This window comes from Tyto alba, unplaced genomic scaffold (assembly GCF_018691265.1).
Source record: "Tyto alba isolate M040663 unplaced genomic scaffold, T.alba_DEE_v4.0 Super-Scaffold_28, whole genome shotgun sequence".
NCBI lineage: Eukaryota > Metazoa > Chordata > Aves > Strigiformes > Tytonidae > Tyto > Tyto alba.
This window is the reverse complement of record NW_024881302.1, coordinates 16,258,001-16,281,336: the sequence shown is the minus strand read 5'-3', so window position 1 is coordinate 16,281,336 and position 23,336 is coordinate 16,258,001. Positions and strand designations below refer to the sequence as shown.

Below are 23,336 nucleotides of genomic sequence, written 5' to 3'. Positions count from 1 at the left end.
AGAGGAAATCAGAGCAAAAGGTTGGCATGTCTTTGGAAAGCATTGGTATGATCTGCACAACATCTTACATGAGTACAATGGAGTTAAAGCAAGCTGTGAGTAAGATACATTAAATAAATGTACAAAAAAGGAAAAAATAGCATATGCGAATGATGACTTGAAAAGTTCTGATTCTCATAGTGTTGAGAATAGTCTTGATTTATTATCTCTGCAATAGCTTTGGTCCTGCTGTCTGTTTCCAACTGCTCCCAACACTTCAAAACTACATCTTCTATCCCTGCAGAGACATTCTGTCTGCATTGGTCTCAATGGCAGTTCGAACTCAGTTCACCCTAGAATTTCACCAGTAGCATCTGCTTGATGTTGGGTTGGTTTTGCAGATCAGAGTAAGGGCTCAGTCAGCAAGAAAAATGTGAAATCAGCTGCAATGCCACAATGGGTGTTGATGGACAGCTGCAAATTGGGAAATGCTGTGCTATGGATGAGTGAACTGTGCAAGGCTGAATCTTCCAGGTTTACTCGCTAAATTTGCATGTTGGTTTAACAGTACCTAGTAAGTGAGATTTGCTCCACAGGGAGCAGAAGGCTGGCTATCAGACTGGAGACAGGGCTGTGCTGATCTCTAGGGTCCCCTCTCCCACCGATGCCAGCCTGGGCTAACGTCCTTACCCCTGTCTGGAGTGGCTTCAGCTCCAACGGGACTCATCGCCCCTGGCCCCATGCAGCCTGACCAGGCATGGATGCATTTCCAAAAGCTGCTACTCCTCCTCCTCTTGTCAACAGTAAAAGAAAGCAATGGATAATTCAGGTTTTCTCATATCACTTCACTAACCTTTTATTCCTTGCTCAAGGCAGTGACTACCTCTCCACGAGGAGCAGTCCTGGGTTTGATTTCCACCCTTCCAGGCACCCTATCCCTGACCCCAGGCTTTGATCTTCATATATTCTCACCCCAAGCCTCTGCATTTCCTTGCCCCACATCTTCCTCCCTGTAGCTACAACTTTCTGTGTTCCAGCAGCTGTGACTATTGCCTCAGGGTCTCCATCTGCCCCAATAGCACTTTCTGCCTTTCCCCCAGCATACAAAAGACGAAGAGAGGAAAGTTTTTGTTCTTTACCTGAAAGCACAGTCCATCAGAGTTCTGGGAGCTGGGAAAGGTGGTGGGGATTGGCTGAAAGGGGATTTTTTAACATAAAAAAAGGAAGGCAAGAAGCTGGGGCCAAGCTTGGGAAAGACATTCAATGTGAATAATCTACCTGCACCTTGCCTGAACGGATGTGATGATAGTGTTGGTGTAGCCAGTTAGTCTAAGTGAGCACATTTCTTGTGAATTAATTACACAGCCATATGGGCAAAACTGCTAAAACTGCTACATCTGCTACTGCTTTCCATCTTGCCTTCCTCTCATAGCCTTTTTAGAACCCCCAAACTAGATGGTTGCACATTTATTAGATGTTACACTAAGAAAGCTGAAGATTTGATAGTCTGGGTGCACTGAAGTTAGTACTGCATTGGAAGGGTTACCCCAGTCCCCTGCCTGTGGGCCTTATTTTCTCATGGCCTTACAGGTACACTTGTGCAGGGGAGGGTGGAAAGTGTGGGATGTCACGACATGACCCTTCTGTGGAGCAGCTACATCTTTGTGGCAGCAGGCAGTGGCAAAGGGACAGTGGTCCTGGAACTGTTATCTGTGTGCTGCAGGCCACATAGAAGCCAAACAGCTGGGTAGTGGAAGAGGAGAAGGTTCTGACATGTAGACGTTCCTTCATCTGACTGTCACATTTAGTTTATCAGACTGTATAGGAGAGAACAAATAATCCCTGTCCCTTTGACTTATCTGGAAGAATTCTCAGAGCAAAGGAAGCAGAAAGGTGTGTGGAGGGTTCCTCCTCTGCTAGCTGAGGTGAACTGTAGATCATACTCACAACCATATGGGGCAAGAACATTCATATGAAACAGAGCAGAAGGAGAAATTGAGAGACAAGGAAGAGACATACCTATTACGAACTGACACTTCATAAACTAAAAACTTGAAAAAGATGAGCAAAAGTTATAGACACATATTCAGTTAAAAGGAAAACCAGAGAACAAGGAAGGGAAACCAATAAAAGGACAAAGACTGAAAGCTGACATTGCAGATAATTCTACTGATAATTTTATAGAACACTTAATACATGAATAATACCTCCAAGCTTGGATCATTTACCTGATCTGTTTAGAGTTACTCTGAGGCCTGTTGTATCTTTTATATCTGAAGAGCTGAAATTTTTTTTATTTTATGGTGTGAACTACAGAGTCTATTTTGTCAGGACTCTTCAAAGTATTCCAGGCCAGGGAAGGAAATAATTGTTGAATATAACACTATGAATATCTGATTTTTCAGGAGCTGTTTAAATGTTTTCCTAGTGACAAAACCAGTAAGATGCGTAGCTGTTGAGAGACAAAGTCTGCGTTGTGGTTGCACGTAGTCAGAGAATTTGGCTGTTTCTATGTGAGCCATCTCTGTTTGCAAGCTGGTTGTGTTTGTGTGGATTTAGGGCTGGATAACTATATGTGCTGTTTTAGGTGGAGTTAAACCAGGCAGTGGAGAAGCATTTGGGGTGTACACATATATTCATGTGATTGTTTTAAAGGTCTTTCCTATACTATTCACAGCTGAGGCAGTTCTTAGGAGGCAGAAACCTAAGTTAAGAAGCAGCAGCAATGCAGCCTGTGCAAGGCTGACATGCCAGGGGAGGGGATGGGGTGAGCTGATGGAGGGGGTGGTCAGGACAGCAAGGCGTGCGCTGGTGGGGCTCATCCTCTGCACTGGGTGCCGACCATGGTGCACACTTGTTGAATTGGGAGCTCTTTTAATAAGTCTCTAGTAAATCTTCTGTTGTTATATGCAGTTACATGCAATTAATTAAGTGAAACACAATTATATTATGTTTGACAAAGTACTTGCAAGATTAGCAGTATTTTACTGTCTGTATTTTTCATAAAGCAAATTTCTTCTCTGGGAGCAGGGGCCTGTAGAAGAATGTTCCAACAAAAAACTTCATCAGGCAAAATGGGGCTAATGCTTTTCTTCCCTGTCTCCCAGAAGACAATTTGCAGGTGTTGGGAATAATGATAAAGCTTTCATTTTCACTAGAAATATATTGCTCTTAGAAAACTGTCTATTGCACAAAGTCTATTCAACACAGAGGCTAGATGTGTGTGTAGAGTGGGTACTGGATGTGTACTGAGGCAAAAGAACATGCAAAGAGGGTAGTGATATGTACAAAGTAACTGGAAAGGAAGAAAGGCTGGAGGGTTTTATTTATGGGATATGAAAAGGAACATGGAGGTGTAGGAGTAGGAGGGAATGTGAAGTATCCCTGGGTATATGCGCAGGAAAGAATGAGAATTCAAGTTATTTTCTGTTTGTGCAAAGGCAGATTGGAGCCAGGGGAAGTTGTGTGCTTGGTGGGACTGCTGGCACCCACAGCATGTAGCAACACTGTGTTGACAACTGATGATCCCTGGACCTACTGCAGTCTCAAAGTATTCCCAGGTCACAGTACTGAAGCTGATCATGAATAGGCTAACTTTTTTAAAAAAATTGATATAACGCTGCACAGCTTTAAATCTCTGGAATGATCCCATGGTAACCCTGTCTCTGGGCTTCTTATTATGTATTCAGATACAACAATTAAAATAATGTGATACCAAAAAGAAAGTCATAATCATGAAGTTTGGGAACACCACATGCTTGAGCTGTGTTTGCCAAGTGGAAGCGCTTGGAAGATGTGACCAACAAGTGAATTGTTCACACAAATTCAAAATGAGAAAGGAAGCTGGAAGGACGGAACAAAATATACAGTCCAGTCATAAAGCAAGTGGTAGAGACAAAGCATTGTCTCTGGATACTGGACAGGGTGGCGCTGACCTGTCTACAGAGCAGTCACAAGGAACAGGCTGTTCTGTACGCATGGTGACACATATGGAGCTTGTTTTGAAAGACACATATAAAAAAAGAGTTAAAAACCACATTGGTTTGTACTGGCCAAGGTGGGACTTGTCACTTGCCTTGGGCATATATGTGTTAAATACCCTGCTAGTTGTGTTAGGCAAGTTCAAACCTTCCTTACAAGACACCTGAAAAAGCCTTTGATGCTGCATTCGGCTTGTTGTCATTCCTTGGGGCCCTTCACCTGTTTATCTAGTGTGTTGGGGTGAAGGTCTCCTCATGACCACTGATCCAACATGGATTTCATTGTAAAGTGTTATATGATATGGATTTACATGTATGTAAAAATAGGGGTGGGAGAAAGCTGTGTAATATGGCATGTGCAAGAGGGATCAAAATCAAACCACACAATACCTATGTGAGATAGAGGTTTATTGTCCTCTGTGCCATTAATGTTTTTTGCTATTTACTGTTCCAGAAAAGGCAGTAGTGGTACTTTGTCAAGTTTCCTTAGCATTTCCCAATGTAATTCAACATATTCTGTTGCTTACAATTCTGCCTGTCTCTCATCTGTGTTTCTCACTTCAGTAATTCGGCTGACTGTTTTCCCTCACTGAGTGTTGATTTCTGCTGAAGCACATGCTGACCACTTCCTCTTCGCTGTGTTGGGATTTTTTTCTTACACACAGAATTTTTTAGAATTCACTGTCATCTCTAAATGCAAAATTGGGAAAATCATGGTTGGTTGAATAATTACATCCTTCCAGACTGTCTGAAAGGTAGAGTGAAAACTTGTAAGTTGGTAGAGGAGTAGCTGTAACAACAGAGACTGTTAGTTAAGGTTGGGTAACCAAAGCCAAGTAGCAAGCATGGAATTTCTCTTGTTCTTCCTGCTCAGGAGAGCTCCTCACTTTGCTACTGAAATGTCTGAGCATTTAAAACCTTCTGCCTCCTCAGAGCTTCCCAACCATTATCTTGCACCACTGAGAAACTGCCACATTGGTCAGAAGAACAAGAATGAATCCTCCTTATGTTTTCTGTCCCCAAAATATCTTTACATTGCTTCCAACAATAGGCTTTAAGTGAGGATTCTCTGTACTTATCAGCTCCTCATTCCAAAGAGGTACTCCTGTGGAGTCCATCACATTTTCCCTGCTGTGTGAGGTCAATATTTGTGCGTTCTTCACATGCTGCAATCTTAAGCAAAGCCTTAATCTTCTCAAGGGAGAACGAGGGCAGCAAGTATCCCAGTGCAGCCACATGTGCCAGCTAAGAGTGCATGGGGTCGGCAGTCGTGCGGTGACAGGCAGAGTGAAGGAGCGTCTCTGGGCCTTCAGGGCTCAGACAGGACTTAAGTCCATTGAAACCCTGGTAGCAGTGTGGGTGGCACAATGTGGGTGTTTCTGCAGTGCAATATGATTTATGTGCTGTATTTGTATGGAGTAGCTCAGGAGGATGGGTTGCATGGAGGAGCTTAGGATGTGTTGCAGGCATGTGACTATGAAAGAAGGCAACTCCAGAGTGGCCTACTGGTGGCTGGAAAATGTCTCAGCAGCCGTTAGGATTGTTGGGAGGTGCCTATTACACATGCTGAAAAAGGATGGCTGTAACATTTGTTATAAACCCACACTTTTCCCTTTCCAGAGAGGGAAAATCATCTTACATTGGCAGCATAGCTTCTTATGAATTCCTATGAATCAGATGCATACTGTAATGACTTGTCAGTCTTGTGTTTTAATGAGTATATAGGGAAAGGCAGGCACTGGGACATGACAAAATTTAAGAAAAAACAAAACAAGGAGGATCTTTTGTGTTTGTTTTTAACACAGATCTTCTCCAAGTATCTCAGAGACTTCACCCACATGTGCTGAAATGGGTGAGAGCCTGGATTTTCTGAGACTAGCAGAGTCCATGAAAACCTCCACTGATGGAGCAACTGACTGCACTGACCTTTCTCTGAAGTACTTGATGGCTTCCTGGTCTAGGAAGTTCTGCTCTTCTCGAAAGCCCTGCTCAAAGATTTTGCGCTTGTGTCTGAACTCAATGACAGTCTTAGTGTAAGAGTTCAAGGTAGTAACGGAGGCCGCCATGCAGCAGGTGAAAGAGCCCCATGCCAGACTGTGGAGAGAGAAACCAGCAGACAGAGCTGGGTTAAGACAGCAGCTCATGTTATATTTCTGATGCCAAGAGACACACATACACAGGATGCGACTAGCCAGGTAAGTCAGTGGTGACAAACCTGTTCTCCTCATCTTACCTCCAGTGGCACGTGCTCAGGCATGCAGGCAGGATGCTGGGCTAGGGGCTGGGCTCATGGAGAACCGCCTGGCAGAGCGCTAACGTGAACACTCGGTGCCCTCTGACAGAAGAGTTGAACACCTCTTGATTTCCCTTTGAAATGTTTCAGAGCCTTGCAGACAAGTGCTAAAATCTGTAGAGCAGTAATGAACTCCTGGGGGGAGTAATGCCCCAGAGAGCATGCGTTTTGGACCAGTGGAAGTTCTCCAGCAACCATGGGAGACTGACTCTGCACGACACTACTGCAGGGATAGTTTCTGTTCCATTTGTTATGCCTTCATCAGACTACTGTATTTCCTTCTTGCCCGGTTCATGGACATTTCTAGCATTCCTGGCTTATATCTGGTCTCTGAAAGCCTGACCAGACTAGAAGACAGACCTTCCATTTTCTGGAGAGATCCAACCTGAGGGCAGTGTCCCAGAGGTGCAGGCAGTGCTAGCCAATCTTGGTCAGCCAGTGGCAGGACACCTGCAAGTACCAGCCAGGAGCACGGGGAGACAGAGGGAGAAGGAAAGTGGAAGAAAAAAAGTGACTGCCCCAGTGCCAAGTTGGAACAGCAGCAAGTGTTGTCCTGGGTCTCCTGGCAAGGAGAATTCAGCTGGGAGCCGCTCTGCTCCCTGCTCATGGACTGGGTTTCACCTGTGGTTGCTTTCTGCCCTCCCTGTACATCTCTCCTCCAGCCTTTACCTCACTGATCTCAAGTTCAGATGTGGCTGGAGGAAACTCATGGCCCCAAGGAGTTTAGATGCTTTTGAGCATGAAATGAGGCTCCAAAAAAGGCACTGAATCCCTCCTTTTGTCTGCAGAGTTTATCTGCATTCAGGCTTCCATTGACTTCACATTCAGCCAATCAACTCCAGCTACTTATAGTTCACAGTGGCTTCCTAACTAACTTGGATTAATTTAATCATCTGTGGCAGCTACACACTTTACCTGCTCCTTTCTTTCACCTTTTCTATAACCAAATTGAACATTGATATAAATTATGCAGAATAGAAAGAATATAGCCACAGTAGCATTATCTTATAAATACGCATTATCAACAGAGCACTCAGCATGAGCTGTTTTCCCATTCTGCAGAGGATCTGCAGACAAGGAAACAGTTTCTCATTTCAAATTAGACAAACCTTGAAAAAGAACACATATTCATGAACTAAAAAATCTGGGGAAAAAAAAAATCAACATTCAAGTAAGCAGAAGCGGCTCATTTCAATGATTATGATTTCAAAATTCAGTGCATAACAAGTTCTTTAGGGACTCCCATGGCAATGAAGTGTGTGGAGGCAGCCCTTTCCTAGTCTTTTTTTAACCCATTTGCCAGGTGTAATCAAATGAGAAGGGAGTGTAGTGAACCCTGGGGTGATGAAGTTCCCTTAGGCTTCCCATGACTGGGTGGAAAAGTGGAAAGGAAACTTGTGCTATGTGTGAGTGTCCAGGCACAGGGAAGCCTGGCAAGTGTCTTCCTCCTACAAGGAGCGTATGGAAAAGTTCCAACAGCTCTAAGCATTTCCAGCCGAGCTCCTAAACAATATCAAGGAAGAAGCCAGCTGAAATGACATGCTCCACTGTGCCTGGTTGGTGCCTGGGGAATGACATATGGAGGAAAATTTCTCTTGAAAGTTTCTGATAATTTCTAATAATTAACTTAGAAATGCTGAAGGGTTCAGAGAAGGAAATACAGAATGAAGACTCTCAATGTGACCTCAGATTTAGCATTTGGTAAATCATAATAATGGGATAATTATGATTGATATGTTTTAGTTTTTATGGACCTTGGTTAAATCTTACTTATTTTCAAGTGTAAAGAGTGGTTCTCCTACCTGTAAGAGTTACATCCTACCTTAGGTGAAGACTTCTTTAACAGCAGTGCCCCTCCATGCCAGCTCTGCCCCAGATGTGTTGGGACTGTACCTATGGTGCCTCTGATAGCTGAGCTCAGGGCTGTGCTCTCAAGTTCCTCTGTGGCTCAAATACAGTGTTTGTATTTGTTTTCTTTCTAGACAGGCTGAGCTTGAACATCCACTGATCCTCAGAGCCACTGAAAGCCTCTGCCTGGAGAATCCCCTGCCCACTCCTGGTTTGTGCCAGAGCACAGACCAACCTCCGTGCTTTGCCAGTGGTTTGGGAATAAGGTAAGATAACGGGGACCAAGTGGTGTGTTTTATAACCTGGGACACCTGAGCAGATGGCAAGCAGCCCTTCCTCATTCTGAGGAGAGGTATTTTTATCATTCCCTTTTGACAGAGGGCAGAGTCACAGAAAAAGTATTTTTCCCATTGGCACTTGGGGAACAAATGGCAGTCTAGATCTCCATTCATGCCCTTTGGCTCTTGGCCATTGGGGAGGCTGTTCCCTGTCCCCACTTCTCAGTGGTGTTACACTTCTCTCTGCTCTGACAGGTTGCTTAGTAGGATGCTGCAGTGATACTTTTTACAGAAGGATGTAAATGGTGCTGATGTTTGCACTACTGGTTCATGGGTATTTAAAGTCCACACTTCAGGCCATCACCTGAACCCAGATGGAGCAGAAAGAAATTTCTACATGTGCAGAGTTTCCAGACTCCACCAGGCTGGGTAGGCATTGGTTTTTAACCCTTCTTAAAGAAGGTGTGCAAGGCTGGGTGGTGCCAGAGGAGGCTGTAGCTCTCTAGTCTGTACAGCAGTGGTGGTTCAGTGTTAGCTGGAAGGAAGAAGCATTGTTTGTGCTGCATTTGACTTTCAGGCCTACCTTTGCCAGGTCTGCTACCAATCATTGGCATGGCACGAGGAACCCCGTGGCCTTCCTCAGGCTGCTGAGCACCACTGCAGGATGAAAATGCTGCTGCTGCTCACGTCTGTTCCAGGGGAGCTACAGCTGAGCTGATGTTTGCACCTTGCCCAGCGTCCTGCATAGGCAAGCGTGTTGCCTTGGAAGGTACTAGGGGAGTGAGGGAGATTACCAGATCTGAGAAGCTCTTTTGTGACAGCAGTAGCTTGAGCTATTGAACCAACAGTCACTGTATGGCGTGAAGCTGAGGTCCCACGTCAGGACTGAGGGAAGAGCTGAGGTTGCTCCCCCGTTCTTGCCTGCTTGTGGGTATCTCCAGCACCCTCCAGAGTGAGGCCTAGCCCGGGGCCAGTGCTGGCCTTTGAGGCAGAGCCCGCTGCGGCCTGGCTCTGGCTGCTGGGGGATGCCAGGCCGGAGGGGAGCAGAGCTGGAGGGACGGGGGGCTGGGCCCTGAGCAGCTCCCTCGGGGCGCGGGCCCAGGGAGGGCCCATCGTGGCCTGCGGGACCCCCGAGCCTCTGAGGCCCCTCCTGAGGGATTGCGTGTCTTGCACAAGATGAAGGAATAACCTAATGAGTGCTTTATCTTGCTAGACATTTAACAACATTCTGAATTTTGAGTACTGCAGTAAATTATAAAATAGATTCCTGAAGACAAATTAATAGAGAATATGCCTTATTATTTAAATATATTAATAATTATGCAAGTATGACAGAATTGTTATGAATATTTATATAAATATAAATATATGAATGTAGTATATTTATAAGTTCATCATCATATGCAATAAGCATTGCTGATACACAAAATAAGCTGTATTTTAAATATAGTGCAATTTATATTTTATAACGTTACTAAAATGTTAGTAACTCTTCCCATGAAACACAGTGTAGTGAGGGGAGAAGGAAAGACTAATAATTCCCTGCAATGTGGTGCAAAAGAAGTATTTGTATTTATTTATTAGTGTTAGCAAAGGTCTACTTTGAGACGGAATGAAAATAATACACTATATTTAGAAATGAAAAAAGGAAAATATTTTCCCTAGCCATCCAAAGCGGCCGATGTCTCTAGAGGCATGGGAAAGTTGGTTGCAGGCATTTGTATTCTCCACAGTCTCCTATTCTTGTTAAGCTTCTTATAAACTTGCAAGCAATATAACACAGTTGATGTATCTTGGCCAAATTATTTTTATGTGATTTTAGAAGATAAATGGAAAAGGCAAAAAAAACCCAAAACAAGTCAGTCTCCAAAATGTCATGTTCATTTTCCCAAGACTTCTCCCCATGATCCACAGGAAGGTATCATATACCTAAATTAAACCTTAATGAGAGTGCTCAATCTGTGTTGGTAATTGTGGCTGCTGTTTATTTACAAATGCTGTGTACCTGCTGATATGCACAGCTGCTGCTGCACAGCCACTGATACCTGTCTTCTACACCTCCACTGCTATACGGCCACGGTGGGGTTTTGCTCCTAGCATTTTGGCAGCTGGAAATTCACATGCATGTTCCTGGAAATTTGAGATGATACGTACAATTTCCCAACAGACTGATGGAACAAGGAAAAAATTAAAAGATATTAACTGGTGGTGACACTTACCAGAAGGACCATCCATAGTCCCATGAATGTGGTCGCCAGTCCTCTGGCCCAAGGCTGACTGTCACTTGGAAAACTTGAGTATACATCATGTGTGCCACCATCCCCAACAGACCTGAGAAGCAGGGATTATAATAGGAATTTTTGTGCTAATTTTTTTTTATAATTCTTGAGATAGCTACTGCTGGAAGTGCTTTGAAATCTCAGAAAAGTCTTTGTTGTACTTTTATGCCTCCTATTCTACTGTGGAGGAGGGAGCTGCATGGGCAGAGGAAAGGTGTGACTGAAAGCTCATTATTTTACATCATACTGAATTCTCAATTAAGAGAAGAGTTAAAGAAAGAAAATCGTTGAATAAAATGTTGCACAATTAGCATCACCACCAACCTTGCTGCTGCAAAACAAGGGTATGCCACCCACAAGTTATCTCACTTAGCCCATCGCAGACAGGCCTCAGGTAAGAGAATAAAGAGAGAGGCTTCTGTAAGCAATGCAAGATTGAATGTGTTAACGCCAAACAACGATATTTTATCTGAACAGTTGCTAAGATTTATAAATTTGAACAATTATAAAACACTTGCAAGTTACACAAGTTAAGTGAACTCCGTATTCCCGATGTTGTGTGGTGAGGAGACACCATAGGAATACTTTTGATGGTACAATGTTGATGATGCTTGCTTTTGTGACACCATTATGTTTTGCTGAGGTAACTACAACTGGGTGAAGATTCGACAATGTATTAGACACTCTACTCACCGTGATGTTAAAGAACAGAGTTGCAGTTAAATCACAGGGTAGCCTGAGTTTGCTCTGCCACTTAGCTGGCCTGCATGGTTTTTCAGCTTAAGCAGAAAAAAATGCCTGAACTTTACATTTAGACATCTCTCTGAGGAAAATCAAACCCCACTTTTCAAGAAGTTACAATAATTTGGGATGTGTCTGCTTTAGTACCTGGGCAGTGTACAATGATGCTCCCAGCTGAGCTCATGAAAAGCATGGGTCCAGGCCATTAGCTAACGAGTGGGGCAAGATCATCATATCCCAAGTAGACCTTGGACCTACAGATGTCAAAAAGCCCCTTGTGCTGTAATGACAGTTTGAGGCACTTAGAAATACTGATGTTCTTCCAAGGTGGGGTAGGCACCCCATCCCATAGGTTACACTTTGCACCTTAACCAGTCATCATTTACTGTTATCTCTGACCATCTACTTTTTTCCTCAGTTGCTCTTCCTTCATGCAGAAGATCCTAGTTTTCCTTCCCCAGACCCAAATTTTGGCTCTCCTTTCCCGCTTACTTTCAGATCCTAAAGCACTTCATTAGTCTCAACAGACATGTGGATGATTCAGGGCAATTATGGGGGAGGGAAGTCAGGGAATGTCATGTTTGTGTTGTAGGTATGTTAAGGAGGACCTTCAGCAAGACAAATGTCATATTTGATGCAAACAACTGCAGAGGCTGAAAGAAAACATTTTATTACAAGAAGCTGCGGTGATTTGCTCAGCTGCTTTGTGTCAGTGTGACACACTGCAAAGTTAGGAGGTGGAAAGAGCAATTCACATTGTAAGAAATGATATTTTGGCAAGGTGGGCAGCCTAATGGGAGCATAGCAAACTGATACACACCTTGCTTGTTCCTAGCTATATTTAATTTCCAAATTCAATGGGAGCTTGCTGTATTTTTTAAATCAGTGGATTTTTCTCCAGCTAACAGTTATGGTGTTGATCTTAAAGTTTGGAGTTTGCTGTTCCTATACCTACTGTCAGTAATTTTTCAACCTTAATAAAATATTACAGACTGCCCTGAGACATGTCATAGTCACTCAGAGCCATCATGAGGATTGACACAGCCACGACTAGCTTCAGCAAGGCTGATCTGCTCTGTTCTGTCATGCAAAACCTTAATGGGGTTTCAGCATTCAGACTTTTCTCTGTGTGGGAGGCCAGGATGACAGTCTGCTGGTACAGGTGAGTAGGAGGTCATCAGCAAGCCCTGCTGTAACACAGGGACCACAGTGAAATGTGGCATTTATTGCTTGATTTTCCTAATGGCAGGGAGGACTGGGGGCAGACATCTACCAGTGGCATTATGCTGTGTATAAGCTATAGCAAAACAATACGAGTCTTTCTTTCATTGTGCTGCTTCATGCACTTTTGGTTTGGTTTGTTCCTGATGCCACCCATTGGTTTGGTCTATTTAGGTATGTCTTGCCAAGTTCTCCATGGGGATATCCTGTGGTACGTTTTGCTGTATATTTAATGGCCACATTTTGGTTAAAATGAACTACCTGTAACATAAATCAACAAATTCTGTATTTACAAGATCACGTTTTCCTCCAACTGGCTGCTTAAGGCTAGACAGAGAGAACAAAATGCCTACATGCCCGCCCGCCTGGGGTCCAAGGCAACAGATGCTTGAAGATGGAAAATCCTGATAATGTGGTGGACTAGAGTGACTGGAGTAGATAGGAGTGCAGAAACACTGACTATTGATAGTTGACTTGAGATCAGTAGGTTTGCAGGACCAGAGCTGTTTCCAGGTGTCAGTAATGGGAGACCTTAAGAGCTTAGATTTGGAAAAGACTATATATGTGAAATCATTTTCATATACCTTTACTAAAAAAATTATTTATGAAATATATCGCATTAATTAAAATGCTTTATTATAAATATCACATAGGAGACATATGTAAGTTTTTTATTTTGTATAGGGTTAAGAGGGATACCACAATCACGATGTTGTGAGGTTTTTTAATGACTCATAAGAGGTTAAGAAGCATCAATAGGTGGCCACACTGTTAGGAGAATTTTTCCTAACCTTTAGATGTTGAACTATGAGAATATGAGGATACCATTGCACTTTTTAGGAGGGAACTCTAGCATGAATTTAATGAGGCATGTTACTCCGAGGAGAAGTCCTCTTCATTACCTAATTTCTGTTAAGCTGTGTCATTATAAATATTCTAAGATTAAATAAATATGTTTTTCTTCTTTCCTCTGATATCTCTGTCACTGAAAAAAACAGGTACCAGTATTATGGGGTTGTGTTTGGCGGTTGTGGGTTTTTTTGTTTTTTTGTTTTTTTTTTCCTTTTTCCTGGTTTTCTATCCTTTTTCCCTGTAAAATTTTAAAGTTTATATTTGGAACACTGTGGCAATGTACTTATAAAGAGGGAAGGACAAAATAAAAATAGAAAGATGTGTAGGAAAGAAAACTTCATAATTCTTACAGAACTTTAAAACTGCAGTTAATGGTGAAAAGAAACTGTTTGCAAATAATTGATTGAATACTGAATACCACATAGTTTGATTTTGAAAATTTTACTGACTTTTTTTTTTTTTTTAATCCAAATTACATCCAAAGCTGAAGAATATGCTTTGGCAGTTTTTACTGGATTATTTTTGTCCTCTCAGCTCTACTCCTGGTCTAAGTTTTATACCACTAACTGCATTTCACAATTTGAAGCTATCACTGAAGATACAAACTCCTTCACAGAAAGTACACTGCAAGTTATAATCTTTTTCAGCTTGAAATAGAGCAGAATAAAATTCTTCCTGACAGAAGGGTCCATGCAGGGGCACTCACAAAAGCCAGCTGTGGCTGGTTGCTTGTATAAATCCTGGGAAGTGCAGTTTTTAGCCAGCGCAGAAGTGAAGGAGCACTTAATTACATGGTTATATTTGATAACTTCTTTTAGAGAAGTGAATCCCTCAAGTTCATCCACCGAAGGGCTCCAAGTACAGACCAAGGCTGAAACAGTTGTTCTGAGAGATGTACATGTCCCCAAATTACTCTTGGGGTTGCTCCTAAGCGCGATTACTAGAACCCTTTTAATTCTCAATTTTGCTGATGAACAAGATGGTCTGCTTTCTTTGGTTTCAAGCATCAAGCCTTCACCTTTAGGATTGACACGGAAAAAAGAATTGTCAACACTATATGTTTTTCATTTTCTATTGGATAATCAGTGTAATGATGCTGAAAATGAAGGCTCGGGCTATGGCTATGGTAATGGCTGTGCAGGCGGGGGGAAGGCTAATTACTGCATTGCTGTTGTGAAATCAGGAATATGTATTTTCACTTCTCCCTGGCAAGAAGGCAAATTTATCATGCTATCCTTGTTCCAAAGGAACAAAAAATTGCAGTGAAAAATGTGATAGCTAAATGGGGATAAAAGAGTCTTGCATCCCCTGGTTTTTATTCTTTCAAAGTTTTAGAATTTTGTTTTGTTGTGACTCCTCGGGCAGGAGGGAGGGGGAAGGTTCATACCTGAAAGCACAGTGAAGACAGCAGCAAAGGCATTTAACTTGAGCCCATCTATCACACTGCTTGAATGAAAGAGCTCAAGGCACATAAGGCTGAATCCGATGACTAACAGCATGATGTATAACACCTCGGATACTACTGATAACCACAGGACACCTGCAATGCACAAGAGCAGCAACCAGTCACTTATTTGGTAAATACTTTTACGAGGTTATAGTTTGTAAAAATTAACTAGGAAATCATGAATATCTAGGAGTAATTGTGTATTCAGAGAGTTTACTTTTAGCAAACTGCCACCCAAACTTTGAAAAATAGAAAAAGTGGTGAATGAAGATGTGAAGAGTGGCAGGGTAGTAAAGTTACTGCAGAAAGAACAACCTGTGGTCTAAGATCCCAGATTGGCTAAAGAACCTCTGTGGGTATATCTAGAACCTCTTGGCTCCTCTGACCCAAAGCGTAGGACAGAGTCTGTTTTCCCTCCCTCTGTTACGGTTTAGATGAGCAGAATCTAGCATACACAGTGGTGATGGTGCATAATACCTTACAGTATATGGGCTGGTGGGAGATGAACAGGCATGGGTACATCTTTTTCACAAGACTGTTCAAAGAAATTGTTTCAGTCCAGGTTTTAAAATGCTTATCACAGCATAGTGTTGGGGCCTGTTACTAGAAACTCACAGAAACTGGCTGTTCTGACCTGGAATGTTTGAATCCACTGCACAGGTGTCTGTCGTTGGTGCTAATACAAAAACTGCCAGAATACTGGTGGGGTGGGGCCAGTTAATTATAACATACTTAGTTGAAGAGCTCCAGATAGAAAATTTGGACTGCCTTCTGTTTTCTCACCCCCTAGGTACGATCAGAGGAAGGACAGAGTTGACGTGCCCTGTTTGAACCGCATGTTTGGCAGGACTTTGGGGCTGTGCACAGGTAAGAGGGTCTGGCAGCATTTGGTAGTGTCCAGCTGAAACTGATCCATCCACTCTAGATGACACATTTGGAAATTTCAGCACAAAACCTCTAGCAGGATCTGCTGAGTCTTTTAAAGTCACCAGGCCATGGGGTGAATTTAAGAGGATGGTAACAGATGATAATATTGAGTCCCTGCCAAATTTCCAATTGCTGTTTCAGCATGAGAATCTGCTAGAATTCTTCAGTACATTTGCTAACCTGATTGCTAGAGAATTCACCTGGAAACAATGAGCAGTGATGGAAAATTTCAGCCTAAGCAGTTTAAACATGGAAAGTTAAGCATCTGAAGACAATGGCTTATATTAGAAAATGTTAGCTGTAACCATAGAGACTGCTACAGGCTTCACTTATATTAATACATTCTCTCCTCACTATAAGAACGTATGTGTGATAATGCCTATAGTTGAGCTTACGAAACCAGATATGCAGTCTCACTTTTACAAAATATTTGAGTGTCCTTTTAGTGACCAGGTTGATCCCAGCTCACATTTTGTCTGGGGACTTGTCTTTATAATTGCATCTAATTAATATGTGCTATTTGTTGTTGTCACTGTATCTGACCTTTTGAGTTTTTAAACAATACTACAGAGATAGTAATAAATAAACCTTTTAATTTCTCACAGTGACTGTATGTCTAATACTGCATCAATCAACAGCTAACAGCTGTTTATCTCACTCCAATTAGTCAATTTGGTATCAGGGCAACTGGCACACTCTTCCCAAAAGAAATACAAATGAGACACAGCAAGGGTGTTGTGCTGAGATACAACAGGATTAAGGAGTTTTGCCTCATTTTCTCACACACAGGAGTTTCTATGACAAAAGAGTGATTAAATAGTTTGAGTTGGAAAGAATTAGATTATGTAAACCTAAAATATAAACTGAGTCAGCAGAGATTCTAATCTCGATCCCACTGTCCATGTCACCAACAAAGATGTGAAATGGCACCGGTCCCAACACCAACCCCTGAGGAACAGCACTCGTCACTGCTCTCCACTGGGCCATCAAGTTGTTGACCACAACTCTTTGAGTGCGACCATCCAGCCAATTCCTTATCCACCAAGTGATCCATCTGTCAAATCCATGTCTCTCCAATTTAGAGACAAGGATGTTGTGGGAGACAGTGTCAAATGCTTTGCACAATTCTGGGTAGATAACATCAATTGCTCTTCCCTTATCCACCAATGCTCTAACGCCCTCATAGAAGGTCACCAAATTTGTCAAGCATTATGTGCCCTTAGTGAAGCCACAGTGAAAGTCTTTCTTCCTACAGCTACCTGATGGAAAGATAACAGAACCCAACTCTTAGAACTGACCAGGGGTACAATAAGACAAAATTTGCAACATAAGAAATTCCAGACTGAGCAAAGTAAAAAGGTGGTTGAACACTCGAAGAGGGGCCCAGTGAGGCTGTGGGATCTCTGTCCCTGGAGACATTAAAATCTCCACTGGACGCAGCCCTGAGCAGCTGGATCTAATGGACATGCTTTCAGCAGGGGCTTGGACTAAAGGCTCCAGAGGTCCCTTCCACCCTAAATCATCCTATGATTTTTTAGTTGCACAGCTGTGAGGTCTAACATGCTGAAGGAGCAGGTGGAGGGAGGAAGTCAGCTGAGGTAGAAACAGAGTTGAGCTATGTCCCTGATGAACAGCTCAGTAAGACATGAGATTGGTATCTGGTGGAACCTTTTCCCAATGAGACACAAAGACTGTGTTAGTATCCTGTGGAAGGCATAGACAATTTTTTTCTTTTTTGGGCCCTGTTCCTATCTGGAAAGGAACTCTACGTCTAACTCTCATGTCTTATTTCACAGAATCATAGAGTCACAGAACACCAGGTTGGAAGGGACCACAAGGATCGTCTCATCCAACTTTTCTTGACAAAAGCACAGTCTACACAAAGTGGCCCGGCACAATGTCCAGTTGAATCTAAGTGTCCAATATTGGAGAATCCACCAATTACCTGGGGAGATTATTCCAGTGGCTCATTATTCTCACAGTGAAAAATTTTCCTCTTGTGTCCAACTGGAATCTCCCCAGCACTAACTTCTACCAATTACCCCTTGTCTTTTCCATGTGACTCCTTGTAAAACTGGAGTCTCCGTCTTCTTTGTAGCCACCCTGTAAATACTGGAACGTGGTGATAAGGTCTCCCCTAAGCCTTCTCTTCTGGAGGCAGAACAAACCCAGTTCTCTCAGCCTTTCCTCACAGGGCAGGCTGCCAGCCCCTTCATCACCTTTGTGACCCTCCCCTGGACCCTCTCCAGCCTGGCCACAGCTTGTTTGCATAGCAGGGACCAAAACCGAACACAGTGTCCCAGGTGTGGCCTGACAAGCGCGGAGTAGAGAGGGATTGTGACTTCTTTATCTCTGCTGGTGATGCCCGTGCTGATGCAGCCAGCACGCTGTTGGCTTTCTTTGCCGCAGCAGCACCCTGCTCACTCATGTTGAGTTTGTTGTCCCCCAGGACCCCCAGGTCCCTTTCCACAGAGCTGCTCCCAGCGAGGTAGATCCCAGCCTGTGCTGCACTGCTGGATGATGTTTTCCCAGGTGCGAGACCTCACACTTGTCCTTGTTGAGCTTCATAAGGTTCTTGTCAGCCCCCTCTTCCAGCCCAGCCAGGTCTCCCTGCAGGGTGGCTCTCCCTTCCCAAGTGTCCACGTCCCCACTGGGTTTGGTATCGTCAGCAAACTTCATCAGGGTACACTTGATCTCATCATCCAGATCACTTATGAAGATATTAAATAACGTTTGGCCCAATATCAGTATTTCATGGTGTACACTGAGTACCTGCTCTGTGCCTTCTGTAAATGCATTTGATGTGGGAGAATGTAAGTCACACATGTAGTGTTTGCATAGTTCTGAGTATGTCCTGTCCTGCCTGCTTTGATTTTGAATTTTATCTGAAATAATAGCATCCAGAAAATGCAAGCTATATCTGGATTTTGCATTTTCCTGTGGCTGCCAGAAGCAGAACAGTTGATTCAGGTTATTAATTCAGGATACAGTCTTTCTATTCTGTGCTGATGGTGAAGTGATCTCCCACTGCTCTTTTCTCAACATGAGATTCATGAGGCAGTCACTTGGCATTACTTACTTCCACTTACAATCTCTTACAGCCTCCTTCCTGCAGAGAGCTCCTTCTTTTGAGGAGACCTCAGTCATTCCAGGTGACAGGGAAGAAGCTCACCAGAGGATTTTTCTCTCTCCCTATTTTCCCTGATGTCACCTTTTCTGTCTGTCTTTCCTACCAGCCTGTGTCCTCTGCTGCAGGGATCTGTCTGGACTAACTCAGCTGTTGTAAAAAATCTTTCCTTCAGAAGAGTCAGCGCTTGATTCATTTGGAGACTCCTAACTGGATGGCCTGTATCTGAGGGTGTGTATTCTTATAAATCACGAACTTTCTCTCATTTTTTGGCCTTCATCCTGTTTATACTTTTTCCTTACCTGTTCATCAAACTGTCCTTTACATGTGGAGAGAAGGTGCTGTGGGTTTGTGTACACAGCTCATCTGGGATGTGGCTGTTATACCAAGGATGTTTCTTGTTAATGCAGAAGTATTGCAGGTTCTGACCTGCCTCCTCCTCACTATGTGCAGCATTTGACAGGCAGGGTGTCATCCTGGCTCACCTTATAGGAAATAATGTTGCGACATTGTGGCAGCAACATGAGACCTCCAAGGAAAGGAGGATCTTTTACTTTAAAACACAACTAAATCAAACCAGATTTCACTTACTCTCCTGTACACACATTCTCACAAGCATGAGTATGTGCAAGGAGTTCATCCAGCATGCAAGCACCAAGACGCATGCATTCGGTCAAGCTTTCTAGGATTCCCTGAAATAATACAGAGGATGCCAGCTGTCCCCCTTATGTCTTCTGGGCTTTTTGTAGGTTAGCAAAAATATGCTAGGTTTGTCTGTTCCTTTTTGTCCCAGTTAGAAGCTGACAGTGATCCATCTTGCTGTTCTGTCATGTCTCTGTTACACATCATGATTTACTTGTTGTCCTGCATCTCCCAACATGGTGTCTGAGAAGCTGTGAGTAGATGGGCACTAGAAACTTGATGACCCACTAATCTTGGTACCATCAACACCTGCTATTCTAATACACCTTATTGTGCCATTTTTGACTCTGGTGCTTCTACACCAACCAGTTTATCACATCCTCAGCAGCACTGCTGACAATGAGAGTTACTTTTGTGTACTGTGGGCCACTTTGGGTCTTTGCTCCCATCCCACAGATATTATGCTGTATGTTGTGGGTGGGATTGTTCTGACGGTGGACACCACAGACTGGGAAGCTGTTCCCAGAGGTAAAGGGGTCACCTCCTTCAGGACAGCCTCCTTGTGAAACAAAAGCACTAGAAGTACAGGACCTGGGCTGAGCTTCTCACCCAGAACTTGAAATAGCAAAGCTGGGACTCACCAAAAAGTTTCACATAAGTCAACTTACATCATAGGACTCCTACTTCAAAAGGAATCATATCACCTTCATATCATCTGATCTCAAGACAGGTTGCACTCTATACAATCACCAGCTTTGCCTAAAATGAAAACATAGCTCTGCTGAGAGCACATTTTTCGTCTGTGCTTCTGTCATTGTCCAGAGATTGTGATTTCACAAGAATATCAGTAAACTAGCCAGGACATTACTGAACTTCTTCATGACTCGAAGCTATTGTTATTTCCTCAACAATGTGTTAAGAGACTGTATTCTCTGTGGAGTTCATGGTGAAAAGCATCAGTGCCACCTCCTCATGGACTTATCCACTGTATCAGCATTGTTACATGCCAAGGAAATTCATTTTCCAGCAACTCCAAGTGAAGTGAACGTACACTTCATTGTAACCGAAAAGATAACTGTTACCCACATGATGACTGAAATTTTAGCAACTCAAGTACGCAGTGAACCATCTGACAAGATCAGTCCCTTGTATTTCTGTCAGGCAGTGGAGGGCAGCATCAACGTTTTGAAAGACTCATAGATAGTGCATTTCGGGAAAGCTGGTGATCATGTTAAGAGCATCTGCCAGAGACAACGTGTGAATAAAAGGAGGTTGCAGACAGTTCTGAATGAATTAAACAAACTGAATATTTTTTCTGACCATGAGGTAAAGAAGCTTTACCTCAGCCTGCAATGGGTCTCAGGGCTCAAAAGTTCTATGCAAAACTTGAATTTATTTCAAGTCAGCCCTGATCCCCAGGGAAGGCACTGTAAATGAATATGCTGTTACCTCTCACCAAGGAGCTCTCTGAGTCAGGAATCTCCAATGCTGAGTTTTCTTTGAAATAGGAATTCTGAAAAAAGTGACAGAAATTCCTCTTAGAAGAACTCAAGGCATCATACCACATTTCAGTGAATTCCTGATTAAGGAATCCAAAGAACAGTGTGGTTAATGACTTCCAGGAGTTTTGAGCTGAATTTGACTTTTTGGTATCTAAGTTAAGAAATATAAATGTGAAACTGGGGTAACTGCTGCTGTCATCAGAGGTTATTCTGTTGGTATGCATCTGGCCTTTTTCCTTTGGAGTAAGAAACACTAGGGACCGTTCACGCTACCCTGAGCGAAAATACATATCAAAGCATCAAGTATTCTTTGTTCAAATCCACTGCAGTTTCCTGACACAAAAAACCAACAGTTGCTGACTGCAACTTTTCTATGAGAGAGCTCTGATTATACTGACCCCAAGAATGTCAAGAAATTACTGACACGTTCTTCTGTGCTCTTTCCCCACAACATGCAGAGATGATTCTTAGTTGTCTTGTGTTGCATTATTAAAGCCATTATCAGACTTGTTAACAACTTGGACTGAAATACCAAGAACTTGGATACTATCTGAATGGGATTATGTACAGGATGATAGAGAATCACTTGCTGCTGTTTCTGGAACCACGAATTTCTGTAATTTCAATTATTGTTGAGCTTTTGATATTAATACAGCTGACAAACCAGTTCTAGGGAATCTAAATACACATCTATACCTCCTACCACCTACATTCACATGCAGCCATGGAGTTTTATGCACACTTGTTGGCAAATCAGAAAAGTTGATTTTTGGTGCCAGCTCACTATGCCAACAGTTTCTGATGCCAGATTGTGAGGTCCTATCTCCAGATGAAATAATGATATTGAAATCCCCTCCTGGCTGCTTCTCCAGGCTGGTCAGGTCATGAAAATGACTGTCAGAGATCCAATAGTAGTACATGTTATCAAGGCAACACTGAAGAGGTGGCCAACAGAGAAATTGCTGTTAGAGTTCAAAGCATTTTTAATCCATAAACATGAGCTGTTTGCTCGTAAAGGATCTCTTCTGGGAAAATCGTATTGCTATTCCTGAAGGAGATTGCTGAGTCACATCAACTATGTTATATGCAGCATAGGCAGGAATTGTGTGCATGAAAATGTTAGTCATGCATTTTGGCTAGTGGCTTGGAAATTATGCCAACATAAAAACCACCATAAATGAATGTATTACCTGCCAAGCCATGTGACACTGCCTGCTGAAAGCCCCAGAATTCCCTGAGCAATGCCCAAGAAGCAATAGTTCAGAGTCTGTTGATTTCTGAGGGCCCTTGCAGACAGAAAATTAGCTTCCTAAATTGGGGTAAACTCAGATTCAGAAAGCCTCAGTGGGATTACATCCTCCTTAGAAACATCTACTTCCTCAGCCTCTGCTCCCTGCTGAAGATGATCTGTGGTTGCTGCTTACCAGCCCTTCTAATAACAGAACTGCCCTCCTGGCTGATGAGTTCAAGGATCTGACCAAAGCAGCCTCATTTGGACTGTGACACTGTGCCATGCTGTCCCAGAGCAAGTAATCAGACTGGATAATGGTGCAGACAGCCAAAGAGATCTTGAAAAGGTTTCTATTTGCCACATTCCTCATAGCTCAGTGTTACACATCTGCTCTGATAGCTGGAGTCTGTCTGAGGGACAATGAGACATCATCTCAAGTCACTCCTGTCAATTCAACCTTGATCTGTCTGAGAAATTCTGATACAAGCAAGTAGAGGCTATGGGGGTTTTTCTACATCACAGCTCATCATATCACAAAAAACTTCTATATGCTAGAAACAGTGGAGCTGAGCAGTGTGTGCTTCTAAATAACCATTGAGATGATTGCATCTGACTGAGATGAAATCCAGAGCACTGCACTCGAAGGACAAGCTGGGTGCTGCACTGTTGAGCAGCTGAAGAGCCATCAGTGTCCAAGCAACACTGTTCTGGAGAATGTGCATCCTTCTTATCTCCGCATTGGCATTGCTGCTAGCCCCAGACCCTGATGCTGTTACTTGAGGAAGAAAGTGCTCCTGTTAGCCCATGGTTCACAGTCGTTGACCCCAAGATCCCTGAACTGCTGAACAACACAGGGAAACCACAAAAGGCTGTGGCAAGTCAACTAGCTAGATGTCATCCAACTCGGGAGAAGAAGAACCATGTATGAGGGCAAAACTTGGGTTTGGGTGGTGTGAATTTGCATGGAGGAAGCCACTGTGCAGGTGTTG

General features: G+C 43.1%; 1 protein-coding gene across 3 annotated transcripts in view; it reads right to left on the bottom strand.

Annotated features, from left to right (window-relative positions):
- The window catches only part of GSG1L (GSG1 like), a 59,050-nt gene that overhangs the window by 9,660 nt on the left and 26,054 nt on the right, over positions 1–23,336 (bottom strand). For 2 of the 3 annotated variants that reach the window (XR_004405805.2, XM_032983721.2), the window contains exons 3-5: positions 14,859–15,011; positions 10,598–10,709; positions 5,886–6,053 (exon numbers count right to left, since the gene is read on the bottom strand). Coding sequence is in view for 2 of the 3 variants with exons in the window: in XM_032983721.2 (XP_032839612.2) it covers positions 5,886–6,053; positions 10,598–10,709; positions 14,859–15,011 (433 nt within the window). In the remaining variant the exon portion in view is untranslated. The remainder of the gene's footprint in view (positions 1–5,885; positions 6,054–10,597; positions 10,710–14,858; positions 15,012–23,336) is intronic. The other variant, XM_032983722.2, reaches the window with a different exon arrangement.